General features: G+C 41.7%; 1 protein-coding gene across 3 annotated transcripts in view; it reads left to right on the top strand.

Moving 5' to 3' along the window:
• The first annotated feature begins 228 nt into the window (after window positions 1-228).
• lims1 (LIM and senescent cell antigen-like domains 1) overlaps window positions 229-20,182 on the top strand; it is a 99,840-nt gene continuing 79,886 nt past the window's right edge. For all 3 annotated transcript variants that reach the window (XM_078402558.1, XM_078402560.1, XM_078402557.1), the window contains exon 1: window positions 229-541. In XM_078402558.1, the coding sequence (XP_078258684.1) occupies window positions 513-541 (29 nt within the window). In that variant the 5' untranslated portion in view covers window positions 229-512. The remainder of the gene's footprint in view (window positions 542-20,182) is intronic.

Genomic DNA, 20,182 nt, shown 5'->3' with positions numbered 1-20,182 from the left:
CCTTCGTACAATGAATCATATGTTCAGAAAATATTGTTTAACATGCCGTAATGGATGACTTGCTATATCACTAACATCCCTGACGCCACCGTGCTAAACAGTCACTTTTCAGGCAGTTTAACCAATACGGTTTTAAAAAAATCAACTTTCCCCATCAGGGGCTCCCCTTGCCATTCCCTCCCTGAGTAGGCGTGTATGTGCACACCCACTTTATGCATGTTTTAGTGATTTAGCTCATTGCATTGTCACGCTGCCTCCCGCCGAGGTCCGTTGGTGAAATTTGCCGATCAATCGCCCTTTCTCTCTGCTTCTCCTGCACTCGGAGAGCCGCCTGCGAGCTGGAGGAGGCAGTGAATGATTGACGGTGCGGGTGCGGGCGCGAGCTCCGGGTTGCCTGCGGCATCGCCATTGCAGCGGCCCCGGGCCGCGGTCGGAGCAGCGACAGCACAGAGAGATAGAGAGAGAGAGAGGCGGTGTCACGGCCACCGCACTCAGCCTGACAGACACGGGGAATGTTCGCCGTTGCTGGAATGACCGGAAGGTAAAACAAAAATTACCACTAAGGAAGAAAAAAAAATGCACTTTTCATTGTACTTGTACGGTGTTTTGAAGTTGTCTTCATTTTAAACGTGTGTGTTAGCGCCACCAGGGCTGCAGCCAAGGCGGCGGCAACTCGATGGCTCAAATTATTGCTTTCTCCTTGTAGGTTTAGTTCTTGTTCAATTCATGCAAAAGAAGATGGAGACGAGGCAAACTGCTCCAGTATTAAATTGCTCGCTCTTCACCCGGCGATCGAAGATTAATTAAAATTTCAATCAATGTGCAAACCCCAAAGTTTTGGGATTATCAGAGATTGACACGAGTTGCTTAGTCGAGAGTCACCACACCCTAAAGTGCCAGATTAGACATGTTAACTTATTTTTTAAAGTTACATTGTATCAAACTGTGTAACCTGCGGCCTAAACTATTGCCTCCCTCGCGTACAATTAACATTGCTGAGGGATAAACGGTCATTTTTTTTTTGTCAAGAAAAAACAATTTCCCCAAGTGCACATTTTAAACTAGGAAGTAAATTCAATAACGGGCTGAGGAAGCAGACTGGAAATAAGGAGGAAAATTTTTACACAATGGAGCCAGAAACTTACTCATCACGATGTGTAATCACTGCGAAGGCAGAAATGGAAAAAATCTTTGATTATAAGTAATATCAGTTTTTATTTCTGGCAAAAAAATTAGGATGTGATCTATTTTGAGTTTTTTTGCGCCTTGATTTTTAAAAAAATCATTGCCTAATCATTTGCTGAGTAGCTTTCAAATGAAGTTAACCAATTTTAGAAGTGACTGTGGAGGAAAATTTATATGAACTTGTACGAGACATTTTCATGATGATTACATAGTGTGAATTTCAGTGTTAATAATTTAAAACTAAATATTTAGTTTTTTTTACAAAACTTGTTTTTGTTTGAAATTCAGTTTCACTGAATGTTGGCCTTTTAAAATAGTAAAACATTTTCGAGTACTTGGAATGATCAAACCAGTGACAAATTGCAGACATACTTTCTTTCTGACATAGAATGTGGCTATTTTGGACAATCACGTCTATGCTGGCTCACAGTGCAATCACATTCCTCACTAAATTTCTCTGTAAACTATTTTTCCCAGATTCCCATCAACTTTTCCCATTTTCTGCATTTCGTTTACATAGTGGCCAGTTAGCTGACCAACCCATAATGTCTGGGATGGTGGGGGAAATCTCATGTGGTCACAGTGGGATTGTGCAAACTCCACACAGACATCACCAGCTGTCAGGATTGAACCAGTTGTCTGGAGCTGTGAGGCTGCAATCTACTAGTTGTGCTGCTAAGTAATGCAGGAGATGTTGCTGCAGGGAGAAAAATCCAGGCATGTCTAGTTAATAGAATGCTCCTGACCCAAAATGTCATCAGTTCATTCCCTCCACAGAAGCTGACTGATCCCAGTTCATTTCAGTTTCACCCGCTGAGTTACTCAAGCACCCTGTGTTTTGTTCGAAAGTAGAAGGCAGTTTGTGAACAGCACAAGGCTACAGAAGTAGAGTAGAAATGAATGATTCCAGATTCATTGTATGGTTGGAGACGTTCTTCATCAGTCAGAGCATTGAGTATTGAAGTTGGGAAGTCATGTTGCAGTTCTATAAGACATTGGTGAGGCTGTATTTAGATCAGCGGTGTCAAACTCATTTTAGGTCACGCGCCGGAATGGGCAAAATGCACTTCATGCGGGCCGGATCAGTTGTGCATGGGCGAACGCACGCACGCGTGCTCCCACAGCTTTCGTTGCCTTCATTTTTTCAACCTGCTCTCATGTGTCTCAGTCTCTGCTATAACTACAAAGTGTTTCACTTTACAAATTTTGTTTCTTATGAAGAAGATTGCCGAGCAAGCATTACTTTTATGATTGGTATCTAGGCCCTAGATAGAGTGGATGTGGAAATAATCTTTCCAGTAATAGGAGAGTCTAGGACCAGAGGTCACAGCATCAGAATAAAAGGTCATACATTCAAAATGGAGATGAGGAGGAATGGGTGGCGAATCTGTAGAATTCATTGCTGCAGACGGTGCTGGAGGCCAAGGCATTGGGTATTTTTGAGGCAGAGATTGATAGGTCTTGATTAGGTTTCAGGGAGAAAGAAAACAATAGAATGTGGTTGAGAGAGAAAATAGATCAGCCATGGTTGAATGGCAAAGTAAACGATGGGCTAAATGGCCTAATTCTGTTCCCCTGTCTTATCGTCTTCCTACAGAGTTTATGTTTTGCCCACAATGGGCTGGCTGGGTGGTGAACAGCCAAACAGCAGCTCCCTGGCATGGTGAAAGATGGTCTGTCCATCATCTCGCCTGAAGCTCCCCATCCTTCTCCTTATGTATTTCTTCTTTCCCCTCACATCTTCTCCCCTCACCTCTCATGTCCTTCTCTACCCTCACCTTCTCCCTCACCTGCCCTCTTCCTTTCCTCAGCCTATCCCTTCTCTCATCCCCACTTCCTTCCTTCCAACTACTCCCCCACTCCCCTCCCTTACTTCATCCTCTCTCTTTCCTTATCCTTAAATCCCTTCCCTCATCTCTGAACACCATTCCTTCCCTCATCTGCTCCATTCCTCACCCCTCCCTCCCTACTTCCTTTCTTAATACCTCCTCCCTCACTCCCCTCCCTCGACACCCTCTCTTCCCTTCCTCATCCCTAAAAATCGTCCCTTCCCTCATCTGCTCCCCCTCCCCTTCCTTTACCACCACCTTCTCCCTTCTCTTCCCAATTCCCGCATAACTACCAGCAGGTCTCCACATCCCACCTAACCTTAACCCAAACCCAGAGCCCCCACCCTGGAGAGCAGCTCAGATTTTCGATCGCTGGCTGCGGCCCCATTCATAGTGCGGCGACTTCCCACCAGCCTCTATCCACGCACTCACCTAGGTCTCAGGTACATGGTGGCGGTCTCTGTGGTGTCAGCCCAGGCACTTCCCGGTGTCCACAACAACGCTGAGACTCCCCACCTTCCCCAGCACCGGCCCCTTCCCACCCTCCCCCGGCGTCACCGCATGACCTGTCCTGGGAGAGAGAGCGGTGAGGGAGAGAGCGCAGCGAGGGGGAGAGAGCGGCAAGGGAGAGAGCGCGGCGAGGGGGAGAGCAGATACATAATGGTCGCGAATATCTTTTTTTTTTGGACCCCTTCGCGGGCCAGTCGTTTGACACCCCTGATTTAGAATATTGTGTTCAGTTTTGGGCACCATGTTGTAGGAAAGATGTCGTCAAGCTGGAAAGGGTGCAGAGAGGATTTACCAGGATGTTGCCAGGACTCGAGGGCCTGGGTTATCGAGGGAGGTGGAACAGGCTTGGACTCTATTCCTTACAGCGCAGGAGGACGAGGGGTGATCTTATAGAGGTTTACAAAATCATGAGAGGAATAGATCAGGTAGATGCACAGAGTCTCTTGTCCAGAGTAGGGGAATCGAGAACCAGCGGACAAAGGTTTAAGGTGAGAGGGGAAAGATTTAATAGGATCCTAAGGGGTAACTTTTTCACACTAAGGGTGGTGGGTGTATGGAATGACCTGCCTGAGGAGGTAGTTGAGGAAGGTAGTATTGTGACGTTTGAGAAATATTTAGACAGGTACATGGATAGGACAGGTTTAGAGGGATATGGACCAAACATAGGCACGTGGGACTAGTGTAGTGATGGCGGTGTGGGCATGTCGGGCCAAAGGGCCTGTTTCTACGCTGTAAGACTCTGACTCATAAGTGAAAAGGAATTTGAAATCATTTAACAATTGTAAAATAAAAACTGGTGAACGGGAAGATCACATAGGACTGTGAGCCGGTTTTCTTTGTTGAACAGGCCATGTCACTCACATGCCCAACACTGGCTCCTTGACCAGATGCTCTATCACAGGAGGAGATTACCAGATGGGCAGAGGAATGGATTTGAGGATGTCCTTGAAGAAGTCCAGCATCTTTACTGATGACTCAAAGTGGGGAAGGGGCTGGTAGTGGGATCACTGAGTCTGTGAGCGAAGATTACAACAAAGCCCTGTGACTGTATCTGAAGGAATGTACCGCCTGTCCATCTGTGGAAGAGTTCCTACATTCGGCTCTGGTCCCCTTAGAATCCAGAAACATGGCAAGAAGCAAGTCATCCTTTCTCCTGAGCGACTGCCCAAGGAGGATATGTAGACAGGATCAACTGAAATATTGGACTTGAGCAGCAGGTTTTTGGATAAACTTAAGCTTGTGAAGGGTGAAAGATGGTGGCTGACCAGAACAATCGGAACGATAACCGAGGCTGAGGTGATGCAGGGGATGGTGATATTATAGAGGTGGAAGTGGGCAGTATTTGTGATGGAGAGGGAAAGGCCTTGAGCGATCAGCAAACGATAAATTAAATTTTAATAATCCTTATAGAAATAAAATCTGCAATGAAGCCAAATGTAGAAACAAGAAGGGTCCCGAACTGAAATTTTCTTTAGGGATGTTGCCTGACCCGCTGAGTTACTCCAACAATTTGTGCAAATCTGTATATGGCGAGGACAGAGCTTGGGTATCCTGCGGTGAGTAATTCACCTCCAGACTCTCAAAGTCGTCTGAGTAAACTAAGGCACAGACACAAAGTGTCAGACACAATGAGCTAATTCACTACAACACTGAAACTGAACTGGAGACGGGGAAACTGATTAATGGAATAATTCGATAATTATTCACAGCCACCTGAAAACAAACAGCTGTTGGAAGGAAAATGGGCGGCACAGTGGTGCAGCGGTAAAGTTACTGCCTTACAGGGCCAGAGACCAGGATTTAATCCTGACTACAGGTGCTGTTTGTATATTTTCCCTGTAACCTGCCTGGGTTTTCTCTGGGAGCACTGGTTTCCTCCCATATTCCAAAAAAGTACAAGTTTGTAGTTTAATTGGCTGGGTAAAATTATAAATTGTCCTTGCTGTTTGTAGGTTAGTGTTAGTGTGCGGGGATCGCTGGTCGACATGGACTCGGTGGGCCGAAGGGCTTGTTTCTGCACTGTATCTCTAAACTAAACTAAACTGGCTTCCAGTTAAGTGTTAATTTCTTAAATTTCAAATCTAAAGATGCACGTTACTATTGTTATTGGTCACACCAAAAAGATTCTTTATTTTCTGTGGGGAGTAATCTTAAGCTGCACTCTCTGAGGAATTGATCCATTCGGAATACCTTAATTTGTTGTTGCCTGGCTCTCTCCTAAACCTATTGATTCGATTTTAGGAAGTGGGCATCTGGTTCCCTCTGGCAGCTAGACAAGTGGGTATTATTTATATTTACGTGGGAATGGTGATGATACTTTTGTCAAGCCCAGACCTGCCCTCATTCACTATGTGATTTCAACAAGGGTAATAGTTGCAATGGAATACTGACAGTTATACCTCTATTGGCATTCTTGGCATGATTTGTCAATTCAACACAAACCATTTAAAGCAAAAGTCCTAGCAATCATTATAACTTGTAGAAAATGCAGATGCTGTGTGTCTGGGGAACATGGATTGGTGATCCATGGAAACATGGTGATGTTTTGGATCAAGACCCTTCTTCATACTGGTAGTGGGAGGAGGTGGTGGGGGGAAAGAAAGCGGAAGAATTGAATGGTGAGGGTGGTTTTTGGTAAGCAGATGGTTAGACAAAGGCCAGAAATGAAAAGGCAGACGGTGTCGGCCAATAAGAATGAAGAGTTGTGAATTATGAAGCTAGAGGAAGGAATGTAGGTGAGAGGGGGTAGCGAGAGTTAGATGCGATTCCAAGATGGATACAGAGATGGGGGAGGGGGAAAGAAGGGTTGTGGGGAAGAAGGGATGATGGGTGTCAATAGTTAACTAAAATTGGAGAATTCAATGTTCATGCCATTGGGTTGTAAGCTACTCGAGTGGAATATGAGGTGTCGCTCCTCCAGTTTTCGTGTGGCCTCACTTTAGCAATGGAGGAGGCCGAGGACGGAAGAGTCAGTATGGGAACAGGAAGAGGAGTTAAAGTAGTTAGCAACTGGGAGAATCAGTAGGCCTTGGTGGACATTAGGCCATCTGTTCGCCAAAACAATCGCTGAGCCCATGCTTGGTCTCGCCGATGTATAGGAGGTCACATCGGGAACACTGGATACAATAGATGAGATTAGAGGAGGTGCCCCTGATCATTTATCCTACATGAAAGGACCACTGGGGTCCCTGGATGGAGGTGAGGGAGGGGGGATAGGGGCAAGTGTTAGGTGGTATAGGAACAGGTGACAACAGAATTGCTGACAAGTTTTTAGGGTGAAAAGGGATGCTCTTAAGTATTTTGATTTTAAAAGATATTGATGATGTCACTTTTTTTTGTCCATTCTTAAAAGAATTTAAGGAGGACCACACTGAGCCTTTTATTTTCTGGATTTTAAGTGAACAATAAGCGATTTGTTAGCAGGAACATTTCCAACATTCCAAGTTGAGAGCTGAATGGTGGCCATTATTATGGTGCCCCAATCACACGGTTGGGATTTAGTTCTTTCATTGTGATTGCTGGTGAACCTTTTTGAGAAGCATTATATCATGGTATTTGTTTATGCAGAATGTAGCGATCGTGATTTTGTTGGTCTTTTAAGCTTGCTTTTAAGCTTTCGCAACAGAGACGTGTGTTTGGGATTACTGCAAGTTTGTGATGACATGTCGAACATGCCTTTCACACTGTAATTTTTGTGATCACGCAGTTCACTTCTGCAAAAACATACATTGTATCCGTGACATGTTCATATGTACCTGTATGGCAAAACACGTTACTATATTTTACCTCAAAACAATGTTAAACTTTTCAAATGACTTAAGTTGTGGCAATCTCTTCTTGTATATTGATTTATGGATGTAGCGAAAAGATTCATCAAGCAAAACATGCTACAATGTTATTTATCTATAGAGAGATCCTGTGATATTGTTAATTTGTTTATGTAATCAAGGAAAGTACGCAGTTGCTAAAGTACAATAACAGTAAAAGGATTGTTAGAAAGGGTATGAGAACGAAAGATCTCAAAAACTTGTTTTGTATACCAATTCTATTCTCCAGTTGTTTGTTGAAGGGATTAGAAACCATCCTGTCTAAGTGAATAAAGAAGCTGTGATGACCTGCGTTCAAAGACCAGTAATAAAGTTCTCAGATGTGAGATTTTGAAAGGTACTCATCCGGCAGAGTGGTACATCAGGTAGAGCTTCTGTCTCTCTGCACCAGAGTCCGAGGTTCAATCCTGACCTCTGGTGCTGTCTGTGTGGAGTTTGCACATTCTTCCTGTGGCCACGGTGTCCTCTGGATGCTTCAAACATCCCAAAGATGTGCGGGTTTGTAGGTTAATTGGTCTCTAATTGTACCCCTAATATCATGTGAAAGTGCGATAACCTAGAACGACTTTGATGGCTGATCTATAGTCCGGGTGGGTCGAAGGGCCTAAATGCACATTGCATCTCTAAACTAAACATCCCATTAAAATAATGTTTGTTATCAGAAGTAAACTGAAAGGTTATTGTACTTTTGAACAAATATGATACAAAAGGAAATATCCCACCTGGCAAAATGTCTGGTTTTCTTTGAGGATTCTGTATCTGAAATTTGACTTTTAAATGCACTGAGATATTGTGTATGTGTAAAAAGCAGTTGGAGTTTTTCATAAAATGCTAAAAGAAGCAATGGTGTCGGGTCAAATGTAAGAACATTGGAAAAATTAGTTGGCCGTTTTCAACTGATCCGGGATTAGAACCTGTTTCTAAATTGCTCCAAGGATTTGATTTCACAAAGTAAGCGGTAATTAGTCACATTTGCTGGATGTCCTTGTGAGGAACAGTTTATTATGAGAAGGATTATATGAAGAGCTGTACAAGATAATTTTTTTTCCAGATGAAGAAGTGGATGATTTTACTTCCACATTCATTCACTGTATGTGCAGGGTTGTTGTATGTACAGTGCCCTCCATAAAGTTTGGAACAAAGACCCATCATTTATTTATTTGGCTCTGTACTCCACAATTTGAGATTTGTAATAGAAAAAATCACGTGGTTAAAGTGCACATTGTCAGATTTTATTAAAGGGTATTTTTGTTTCACCATGTAGGAATTGCAGCTGTGTTTATACATAATCCCCCCATTTCAGGGCACCATATTGTTTGGGCCACATGGCTTCACCTGTGCTTGTAATTGCTCAGATGTGTTTAATTGCCTCCTTAATGCAGGTATAAGAGAGCACTCAGCACCTAGTCTTTCCTCTAGTCTTTACATCATTTTGGAAACTTTCATTGCTTTTTATTAACATGAAGACCAAAGGTGTGCCAATGAAAGTCAAAGAAGCCATTATGAGGCCGAGAAACAAAAATAAAACTGTTCGAGACATCAGCTAAACCTTAGGCTTACCAAAATGAACTGGAACATCATTCAGAAGAAAGGGAGCACTGGTGAGCTTACTTATCGCAAAGGGACTGGCAGGCCAAGGAAGACCTCCACAGCTGATGACAGAAGAATTCTCTCTATAATACAGAAAAATCCCCAAACACCTGTCCGACAGATCAGATTCAGGAGTCAGGTGTGGATTTGTCAATGACCACTGTCCGCAGATGACTTTGTGAACAGAAATACAGAGGCTCTACTGCAAGATGCAAACCACTGGTTAGCCACAAAAATAGGATTGCCAGGTTACAGCTTGCCAAGTACTTAAAAGAGCAACCACAGTTCTGGAAAAAGGTTCTCGTGGGCAGATGAGATGAAGATTAACTTTTATCAGAGTGATGGCAAGAGCAAAGTATGGAGGAGAGAAGGAACTGCCCAAAATCCAAAACGTACCACCTCATTTGTGAAACACGGTGTTGGGGGTGTTATGGCCTGGGCCTGTGTGGCTGCTGAAGGTACTGGCTCACTTATCTTCATTGATGATACAACTGCTGACGGTAGTAGCATAATGAATTCTGAAGTGTATGGACACATCCTATCTGCTCAAGTTTAAACAAATGCCTCAAAACTCATTGGCCAGCGGTTCATTCGACAGCAAGACAATGATTCCAAACATGCGGCAAAAGCAACAAAAGAGTTTTTCAAAGCTAAAAAATGGTCAATTCTTGAATGGCCAAGTCAATCAACCGATCTGAACCCAATTGAACATGCCTTTTATATGCTGAAGAGAAAACTGAAGGGGACGAGCCGCCAAAACAAGCATAAGCTAAAGATGGCTGCATTACAGGCGTGGCAGAGCATCACCAGAGAAGACACCCAGCAACTGGTGATGTCCATGAATGGCAGACTTCAAGCAGTCATTGCATGCAAAGGATATGGTGAAACCAAAATGTATAAAAATGGCCTTTATGAAAATCTGACAATGTGCACTTTAACCACGTGATTTTTTTTCTATTACAAATCTCAAATTGTTGAGTACAGAGGCAAATAAATAAATGATGGGTCTTTGTCCCAAACATTATGGAGGGCACTATACCTAGATATAGTGAAGTGTTTTGTTTCCAACGTGGCAAAACTTGTCCGTTTTAAAATGTGTGTTTATGACTTTGTAGACATGACTCATCGTGCTCTATATAATATTTGATTACTGTGCTGCTGCGTACTTTTAGCAAATTTTCTCAGAATCGATGTCCTACGATCTATGCATACTACATACCAAAGTTACTTTAATAATTTTAGAAGGTTAATATAAACCAGGTTTCAATAATGATATTAGGTAACAATTTAAAACCGAAGTAAGCCAAAATGTCTTTAGAGGATGATAAACTTTTGGAATTCTTCACCTCCCATCTTTCCCTGAATGTAGTCGCTTTACATTCATGACTGAGAATGATGGATTTTTGCACTGAAGGGAATCAAAGGAGTTAATAATGGAAAATGCTGGAAACACTTAGCAGGCCATGAGCGTCTGTAGAGAGAAATAATTAATGTTTCAGGTCATAGACCCCTTGTCAGAACTGGGAATTGGAGGATGTAGGGGAAAGTAAGTAGATGATGCAAAAGATCAACTGAAATCTTGCTGAATGGCAAATCATATGGCCTATTTCTATTTCTTTTTTGTATTTTATTTCTTAACTATTTTGACACGCTGCTGGCTAACTTACTTTGCTCTACCCTCCAAGGCTCTGCTTCGAACTGGCACCATGCTCCTTTCACTTGTAATTCGTGTTTGCTGACCTACAATTAATCAAATAAAGCAGTGGCTTGATTTTGGAATTCTTCGTCATATTTCCAAATCCTCCCCTGGCCTCATCTGTCCCAAGCCTGGGTTAAAGATGAATACTATGATTCTGCCTATTTAACTCATCTTAAATTTAATCATTCTCAATCTTTAACCACAGATGTTGTTTGACCTGCTGGGTTCCCCCAACAGATTTTTTTCCCATCAGAATTCCATCATCTGCAGTCCCTTGTGATTTAGTTTAAGGTCTCCACCATGGTGAATATATCTTTGCAGCTGCCAAGTGATTATCCTTTAGAAGTCCTTCACTTGTTCTCCATCATTGTATCAGATATTCTGGATTTTAAGGGACATTTGTTAAATGTGGCTTGCAATTGCATCTTATTTGATAAACTTTCACTAAAGTGTGCTTGGGCATTTTACTTCAAAGGTGTTACACGAATAAATAATAACAGCATCTTGTATTGAATTGAAAAATATTCAAATCCTTAACCATATGGTGGCTCTGTAATTTAACAAATGTTTGGTGCTTTCTTTATATCATCATATCATCATCATATATATACAGCCGGAAACAGGCCTTTTTGGCCCTCCAAGTCCGTGCCGCCCAGTGATCCCCGTACATTAACACTATCCTACACCCACTAGGGACAATTTAAAAAAAAACATTTACCCAGCCAATTAACCTACATACCTGTACGTCTTTGGAGTGTGGGAATACTGGATTTTAAGATGCATTTGAATGCACTAGAATTGTAAAATGTTAGGTATTTTTTTGAGAAATAAAACGTAGCATTTAAATAGCAATAGCTTCTCAAATAGCCCAAAATCTTTATGAAGCATATCATTTGGAGTTTCTTTAGTCACTGCATTGGCATGCATGACATCCATTTTACAGATAGTGCGATCCCAGAAACAGAATTAGATGAATGACTGGTTATGGTGTTTGTTGAGGAATGTTGGGCAATATCATTTTCAGAAAATCTAAGGATATTTTAACTTTCTGGAAAAGATAGGGGGGAGCTGACTTAACTCTTCTCTGAATGGTAGCTCTATGATATGTTCTGTCATGTTAAAGTGCTTCTTATTAATATTGTACTTTTGTTTTAAAGATCAGTGGTAATATTGTATTTAATTATTGGTTACAAGAAGTTCAAATCATACAACTAAATAGTATCTTTTTTGGGATAGTTGTGTGATATATATTTGGAATTGTTTTTATGACATGCACAATGTGGTTGACATGATTTTGAAAAAGCATGTCAGATTAACACGGGAACAAATCCAAATTCTCGTACCTTCCTCAACAAAGATTCACAATCCTTCCAAGTTATCAAGATCAACCGATGTGATCATCGACACTACGTCTTCCTATTGTTTTCATGTTTTATACTATTGAAAACTGTGAGCAGTTTTGGGCTCCATATGTGCTGGCATTGGAGAGACTCCAGAGGAGGTGTATGAGAATGATCCCAGGGATGATTGGGTTACCGTATGATGAGCGTTTGACGACACTGGGCCTGTACTCACCAGAGTTTAGAAGGATGGGGGGGGGGGGGGGTGGGGGGTGGCGGAACACCTCATTGAAACTTATTAGTGAAAGGTCTGGATAGAGTGAATGTGGAAGGAATGCTTCCACGAGTAGGAGAGTCCAGGACCAGAGGGCATAGCCTCAGAATAAAAGGACGCACCTTAAGGAAGGAAATGAGGACAAATTTCTTTAGTCAGTGTGTGGTGAATCTAAAATTCATTGCAGCTGTGGAGGCCAAATCATTGGGTACTTTTAAGGCATTAGAGATTGACAGATTCTTGTTTGGTATGGGTGTCAAGGGTTATGGGAGAAGGCAGAAGAATGGGGTGGAGAGGGAAAGATAGATTAGCCATGATTGAATGGCAGAGAGAGACTCACTAAGCCTAATGACCTACCTCTGCTCCTGTGACTAATGAACTTGTTAATTTGGCCATCGCCCATTTATTCTATGCCAGCTCAGAGGATCCCCATCAATCTAATTCCCCACACTTATTTCCCAGTAACTGATTCTCCTTCACTGAACTGAGAAAGAATGAGTTAATCATTCTCATAACTGAGCCTTGATCCTCCTCCTACTACTACTACTACTACTACCACCTGGTGGTAAGAGGTGCAGCTGTAGTTTTGCTGCCTTACAGCACCAGAGACCTGGGTTTGAGCCTGAATACGGGTGCCGTTTGTATGGAGTTTGTACATTCTCCCCATGACTGCCCGTAGGGTTTTCTCTGGTTTCTCCCACAATCCAAATATGTGCAGGTTTGTAGGTTAATTGGCTTTGTAAATTGTCCCGGGTGTCTAGGATAGAACATGTGCATGGGTGATCATGGTCGGTATGGACTAATTGGGCTGAAGGGCCTGTTTCCATGCTGTATCGCTATACTAAACGTAATCTAAACTTAAACCAAGAGCAATTTGCAGAAACCAATTTACCTACCAATCAGTTGATTTTGGAGACATGGGGGAAAGCAAAACAATCACAATGAGAACATATAAACCCCACACAGACGTCATCAGAGGTATGATTGAACTAGGGTTGCTGGACTTGAGATGCCAGCAACACCTACTGCACTACTCATTGTTCCATTACTTTTGGCCATCTTTAACAAGATAAGACTGTGGCTTCCACAGTCAGTGCTTGTAGTGCTACGTTACACTAGCTGGCCATCACCTCTGATGGTTCTGCCCTCAAAGAACGTATATGGGGATCGTTTATGTTGGGTATACCTCTTGGTCTTTGACTTCTGGTGTGAAGTTGGATATTCTAGATGATTTTTAAAAAAAATTCCAGGTGCCAAAAATCCAAGCAGAAAATTGCTAGAAATATTCAGCAGGCCATGCAGAAAGAAACAGTTAATGTTTCGTGTTGATCGGAGAGTTCTAGTGAAAGGCAATGAACATGAATGGCAATTAATCCGAATGCATTCAAGAGAGAGCTGGATAGAGCTCGTAAGGATAGTGGAGTCAGGGGGTATGGGGAGAAGGCAGGAACGGGGTACTGATTGAGAATGATCAGCCATGATCACATTGAATGGTGGTGCTGGCTCGAAGGGCCGAATGACCTCCTCCTGCACCTATTGTCTATTGAAACATTCACCTTGACACTCTTCACAGATGCTGCCTAACCTATTGAAAATTTACAGGATTTTTGGTTTTTCTGTTGCATGTAGTAGCTTGATTCAATTCGGGCATGCTAAGGCACCTTGGATATGAGTCAACTATATTGCCATAAAACTATTTCATTCATTGTTAAAGGTACTGTTAATATGAGACAAAAATTGTGTTTGAAAATCGGGTGGGAGGACATGTGCAGAAAAGGCTTGTTATCTGAAGAGAACAGTCAAAAGAGATTGGCTTTGAATACCTTTACATTTTCTAATTCCTTTGTGTATGTGGTGATTTGATTTTTTAATTGGAGCCTCTACCATTTCTCTGGCACTGGTGTTAACAGACTTGTTATTATCTAGATTAATCCTGCATGTGTTTTTCTTTTTTTAAAACACATCTCCAGTTGGCCTCGTTCCAGTCCTTCAGTTGAAAATGTACTCTGCAAGAAGGTTAAAGTGCCACCAACAGGAAATTGTATGTTATTCATAACTGCATTTGAATCTAGCTCCCACTGGTGAAAAGGCTGTTTTTATAATTTACTGTGCCACTGAACAATGATTTATTGAAAGGCAGGTAGCATTACTGCATTAACATTTTTAAACAATTTCCTAACCAGAAGGCACATTTTTCATGCTGCATTAAATACTCAAATTTTCCACAACAAATTGCATAGTTGTTGCTTTCAACGTTTAAAAAAATATATATATATATTACATTGTTTAGGGAATAAGAAATTGTGATTAAAGCCATGAATTGGTTGGAGAAGTGAATAATGCTGATGGAATTCTGCTTTCACGTATATTTTTTTAAATTCTGATGCATCTGCAGCAGGCATATAATTATTAGAGTAGGAAAATTGTAGTTTTTGAAAGGAAAAATATGCCCACAAAATAGCTTTGCATACGCACGGTATAGATTGATTGCTAGATAATGTAAATTGGAGAAAGAGCAAAACAGATTTGTAGTAGCATGGCAAATCCATTTATTTCAAATTTACAGATTACAAAGATAGACACAAAGTAACTTGGTGGGTCAGGCAACATCTCAGGAGAAAATGGATAGGTGATGTTTTGGGTTGTGACCCTACTTCAGGCTTGCTTCCCAACCCGAAACATCACATATCCATTTTTTCCAGAGATGCTGCCTGACCCACTGAGTTACTATCCTTGGTATAAACCACCATCTGCAGTTCTTTCTTATTATATTACAAATTGCAAAATTTAGATTAACAGATTAAAAAGAAAGTTCAATATAATCATGTTGCAGAATCTTCAGCTGAAATTAAAATGTAGCCAATTTAAAGGGGAAACAGATTTCATAAAGTATAGAATCTTCATGTTTGATGCTGCTATGGTCACAGCTACACATAACAGCTAGAAGCAAATAAAACATGGAAATCACGTTATTGAATTGCCATAACTGGGGTATTAGGCACTTGAGATTGCACTATTACGACTTGTGGCCTGCTGCCAGAATTAAGAAATGTAAACATATTAGTCTAAAGATGTGTTTTTCAACCCACCAATAGTACTGTGTAGTTCACACATGTCAGCATTTAAACAGAACTTTGCAAAATTGTCATCTATAAAGCAAAACTATTGAAAGGACTATAGAGTCCCTCAACACAGCCCAACTCGTCCATGCTGGCTAAGATGCCCCATGTAAATTAGTCCCATTTGCCCACTTTCGGCCCATATCCCTCTAAACTCTTCCTATCCATGTACCTGTCCCAAGTGTATTTTAAATGCTTCAAGGAAGTCCTATGGCAGCGCGTTCCATATATCCACCATCCTCTGTGTGAACAAGTTGCCCCTCCGGTTCCTATTAAATTGTCCTTGTTTCACGTTAAACCAATGTTTTCTAGGTTTTGACTCCACTACCCTGGGCAGAGTCTTTTCCCCTCATGATTTTATACACCTCTAAAAAGTCACCTGTCAGCCGGCCGCTCTCCAAGGGGTGAAGTCTTGGCCTGCCTAATCCCTCCCGTTAGCTCAGGCCCTTGAGCCCTGGCAACATCCCAGTAAATCTCTGCACTTTCCACCTTAATGACATTGTTCTTATAGCAGGGTGACCAAAACTGAATATGATACTCCAAATGTGGCCTCGCGATCATCTTGTACAGCTGTAATATAACGTTTCAACTTCTGTATTCAATACCCTGATGGATGGCGGCCAATGTACCAAAGGCCTTTTTGACCACCCCATCATTCTGCACCATCACTTTCAGGGAACTATGTACTTATGGTCCTAGATCCCTTTGCTTTACTAACTCTCCAGGGCCGGACAATTCATCTTTGACTCAGTTAGGCTGTGAATTGCTTGGTAGTTTTGGCAGCATCTGTGGAAGGGAAATGTGGTATTTCGTACGCATAGTTTATTATAAATAGTTATAGCCAAAGTTCTGATCACAGGCGATCAATCCAAATATTGTTTCTTCTTGGGTGCTGCCAACTTGAGTAATTCCAACTTTCTTTTTAGATTTCCTGCAATCCCAGTATAGTGAATTTACATGTTTCAGGTCTTCTGATGCCAAGCTTTCATCACTTGGAATAATAATTCTAATGGACACAAGTTAAACTTTTTCTAAATTTGAATAATGAAATAATAATGTGGAAATGGGAGGCATGATTGTACATGTTAATAACTGAGCAGTTTCTGTGCTGTATTGACAAATGTACATGTTTAGTATCTGCTGTTTTAATAAGAAATCCTGGCTGAATTCCAAGATCACTTGATGCTTGCATGTTATCCATGAAAGGAAAATTTGCTGGCCTTGGCATCTTCAAAACTACTCTGTTGATACAGAGCACACTATTTCAACGTTATTAAGACATCTGTTTTGATTGACCAACATGCCTGCTGATACTGTAAACTACTAGATTTACTTCCGCTCCACAACAATCTGAATATAGATTTGTCAGTGCTCCAAGTTGCTTCATCCCTGGAACTACCAGGATGTAATATCCTTTGCTTTGCTCATGTAACATTCCCTGTCTACGTGTCGGTATGCAGATTTTGTCTCCAGAAATGAGCCCAAGTTTCCTATCTCTTGTTTTCAACCTCTTGGATTTTTTTCCAGCACAAAGAAGGGCCAGTCTCACCCCAGACACACTCTTGACTCCCCTCTCCCATCAGGTAAGAGGTACAGAAGTTTGAAAACACACACCTCCAGATTCAGGGACACTTTCTGCCCAGCTGTTACAGTGCCCTCCAGAATGTTTGGGACAAAGACCTATCATTTATTTATTTTTATTTTTATACATTTTGGTTTCACCATGTAGAAATTACAGCTGTAATTACATAGTTTATACATAGTCTCCCCATTTCAGGGCACCATAATGTTTGGGACACAGCAATATCATGTAAATGAAAGTAGTCAAGTATTTTGTTGCATATCCTTGCCATGCAATGACTGCTTGAAGTCTGCCATTCTTGGACATCACCAGTTGCTGGGTGTCTTCTCTGGTGATGCACTGCCAGGCCTGTATTGCAGCCATCTTTAGCTGATGCTTGTTTTGGGGGCTAGTCCCCTTCAGTTTTCTCTTCAGCATATAAAAGGCATGCTAAATTGGGTTCAGATTGGGTGATTGACTTAGCCACTCAAGAATTGACCATTTTTTAGCTTTGAAAAACTCCTTCGTTGCTTTAGCAGTATGTTTGGGATTATTGTCTTGCTGTAGAATGAACCGCCGGTCAATGAGTTTTGAGGCATTTGTTTGAACTTGAGCAGATAGGATGTGTCTATACACTTCAGAATTCATTGTGCTGCTACCATCAGCAGTTGAATCATCAATGGAGATATGCTACTACCTTCAGCAGCCATACATGTCCAGGCCATAACACCCCACCACCGTGTTTCACAGATGAGGTGGTCTGCTTTGGATCTTGGGCAGTTCCTTCTCTCCTCCATACTTTGTTCTTGCCATCACTCTGATATAAGTTAATCTTCATCTCATCTGTCCACAAGAACTTTTTCCAGAACTGTGGTTGCTCTTTTAAGTACTTGGCAAACTGTAACCTGGCCATCCTCTTTTTGCGGCTAACCAGTGGTTTGCATCTTGCAGTGTAGCCACTGTATTTCTGTTCATGAAGTCATCTGCGGACAGTGCTCATTGACAAATCCACACCTGACTCCTGAAGAGTGTTTCTGATCTGTCGGACAGGTGTTTGGGGGTTTTTCTTTATTATAGAGAGAATTCTTCTGTCATCAGCTGTGGAGGCATCCCTTGGCCTGCTAGTCCCTTTACGATTCGTAAGCTCACCAGTGTTCTTTCTTCTTAATGATGTTCCAAACAGTTGATTTTGGTAAGCCTAAGGTTTAGCTGATGTCTCTAACAGTTTTATTCTTGTTTCTCAGTCCCATAATGGCTTCTTTGACTTTCATTGGCACAACTTTGGTCCTCATGTTGATAAACAGCAATAACATTTTCCAAAGGTGATGGAAAGACTGGAGGAAAGACTAGGTGCTGAGAGCTCTCTTATACCTGCATTGAGGGGGCAATTAAACACACCTGAGCAATTACAAACGCCTGTGAAGCCATGTGTCCCAAACATTATGGTGCCCTGAAATGGGGGGACTATGTATAAACACAGCTGTAATTTCTACATGGTGAAACCAAAATGTATAAAAATACCCTTTAATGAAATCTGACAATGTGCTCTTTAACCACCTGTGATTTTTTTTCTATTACAAATCTCAAATTGTGGAGTACAGAGGCAGATGGGTCTTTGTCCCAAACATTATGGAGGGCACTCTATCTGCTGAGAGGAACGGCCTGTTCATCATTTATAGTGCGAACCTGACCTCCCACCTACCCCATTGCAGACCTGCACACTACCTTTCATCAGACTTTATTTTGCAGTAAATGTTGTACCCTTTATCTGTGCATTGTGGACAGCTTGATTGTAATCATATATATTCTTTGACTGAATAACACGCAAACAAATGTTTTTCACTGTACCTTGGTACATGTGACAATAATAATAATAATACATTTAATTTATATAGCGCTTTTCAGGAAACTCAAAGACGCTTTACAGAGCAAACAAGACATTAAAAACAAACAAACAAACAAAAGATTTGTCCAGACGGATAATCTAAACAAAACTCTCTCTCTCTCTCTCTTTCTTGGCTCTGCAATATGTCAGCTGTAGTTTCTCCCCCCTTAGTATTTTATTTCATTTATCGCAAAATTGGTCTATTGCAACGCCATTATTTTTCTATTCTTTTACAGCCTTGAAAGCTTTGGCCCTATGACTGCACCTTGTATCTCTGGGCGGTGATTGATGAACCTATCAAGGGAATCACTGGTGCTTCCTTATCCGCCCAAGCTCCTCTGCCCCATCCAGCTCCTCTCCAACGTTTTCCATGTCGTACTTGCTCCAGCTGGACGATGGCAAATCTTGCCAACACCCCATACTATTGCTGTCGTATTCTACCAGTAGACAGTGATTCAGCAAGAATCTCCTGCGTTTCTCTTCAGAACGTCTGTTTGCAGGGTCTTGCCACATTAGCCTCTCTATGGATGCTAACATGATACTGTGGCTTTGAGGGAATTGTGGCTCACACCTAGTCTCGCACTAAAGCATCTTGCTCGTTTCGTACTTTCTCTTTCCAAAATGCCACAGAAGGATGGCTCATTGCTACATTGCAATGTCTCGCCCTTACTGGCACTTTAATTTGAACATTATTTATCCTTCCCTCTTCTCGCCACTGCTTTTCTGCTATTATTGTCTGATGTCCACTTTTAGGTGGGCTGTAATTTATCTTTCAGTTGAACATTGGGTAAAGGATGTGCTCTTGCTTATCTCCATTTGTGCCTCAGTTGACCTGCCAATGCTCTTGTCCATGGCTTTGGATCTCTAGAATCCTCTGTAAAAGCATTGATCTAAAACATTAGCTCCCTCCACAATTGCTGCCAGAGTTGAGTATTTCCAACATTTTTGAGAATATAATGTTGGATATTTCTGCATTCTTCCTCTTCTGGACTCTTGCACACTACCAGATTTTGCTCGGCATTGAATTCCATTGATCTACCATCGCTGCCGTCGAATGTCTGGAGTCCTTCCCTTCATCTCCATAATGGCAACTCCTCATTCTGAAGAAGGGCCCTGACTTGAAGTGTTACCTATTCACGTTCTCCTGAGATGCTGCTTAACCTGCTGAATTACTCCAGCACTTTGTGCATTTGCAGTTCCTGGTTTCATCATTTAAGTCTCAGCTTTAATATTTGCAGAAATGGAGGGCTTTAAGATCTTCCTAATGGTGGATAGAGGTGTAGAGTAACTTGATGTTTACTTGAGCCAATAGAGGTCTCTGTGCCACATAATTAATGTTCGTGCTGTTTAACCAGCTTGCCAG

This window comes from Rhinoraja longicauda, chromosome 7 (genome assembly GCF_053455715.1).
Source record: "Rhinoraja longicauda isolate Sanriku21f chromosome 7, sRhiLon1.1, whole genome shotgun sequence".
In the NCBI taxonomy this organism is placed as follows: Eukaryota; Metazoa; Chordata; class Chondrichthyes; order Rajiformes; family Arhynchobatidae; genus Rhinoraja; species Rhinoraja longicauda.
Note: the sequence above shows the minus strand (reverse complement) of the source record. Positions and strands in the feature narration are given on the sequence as shown.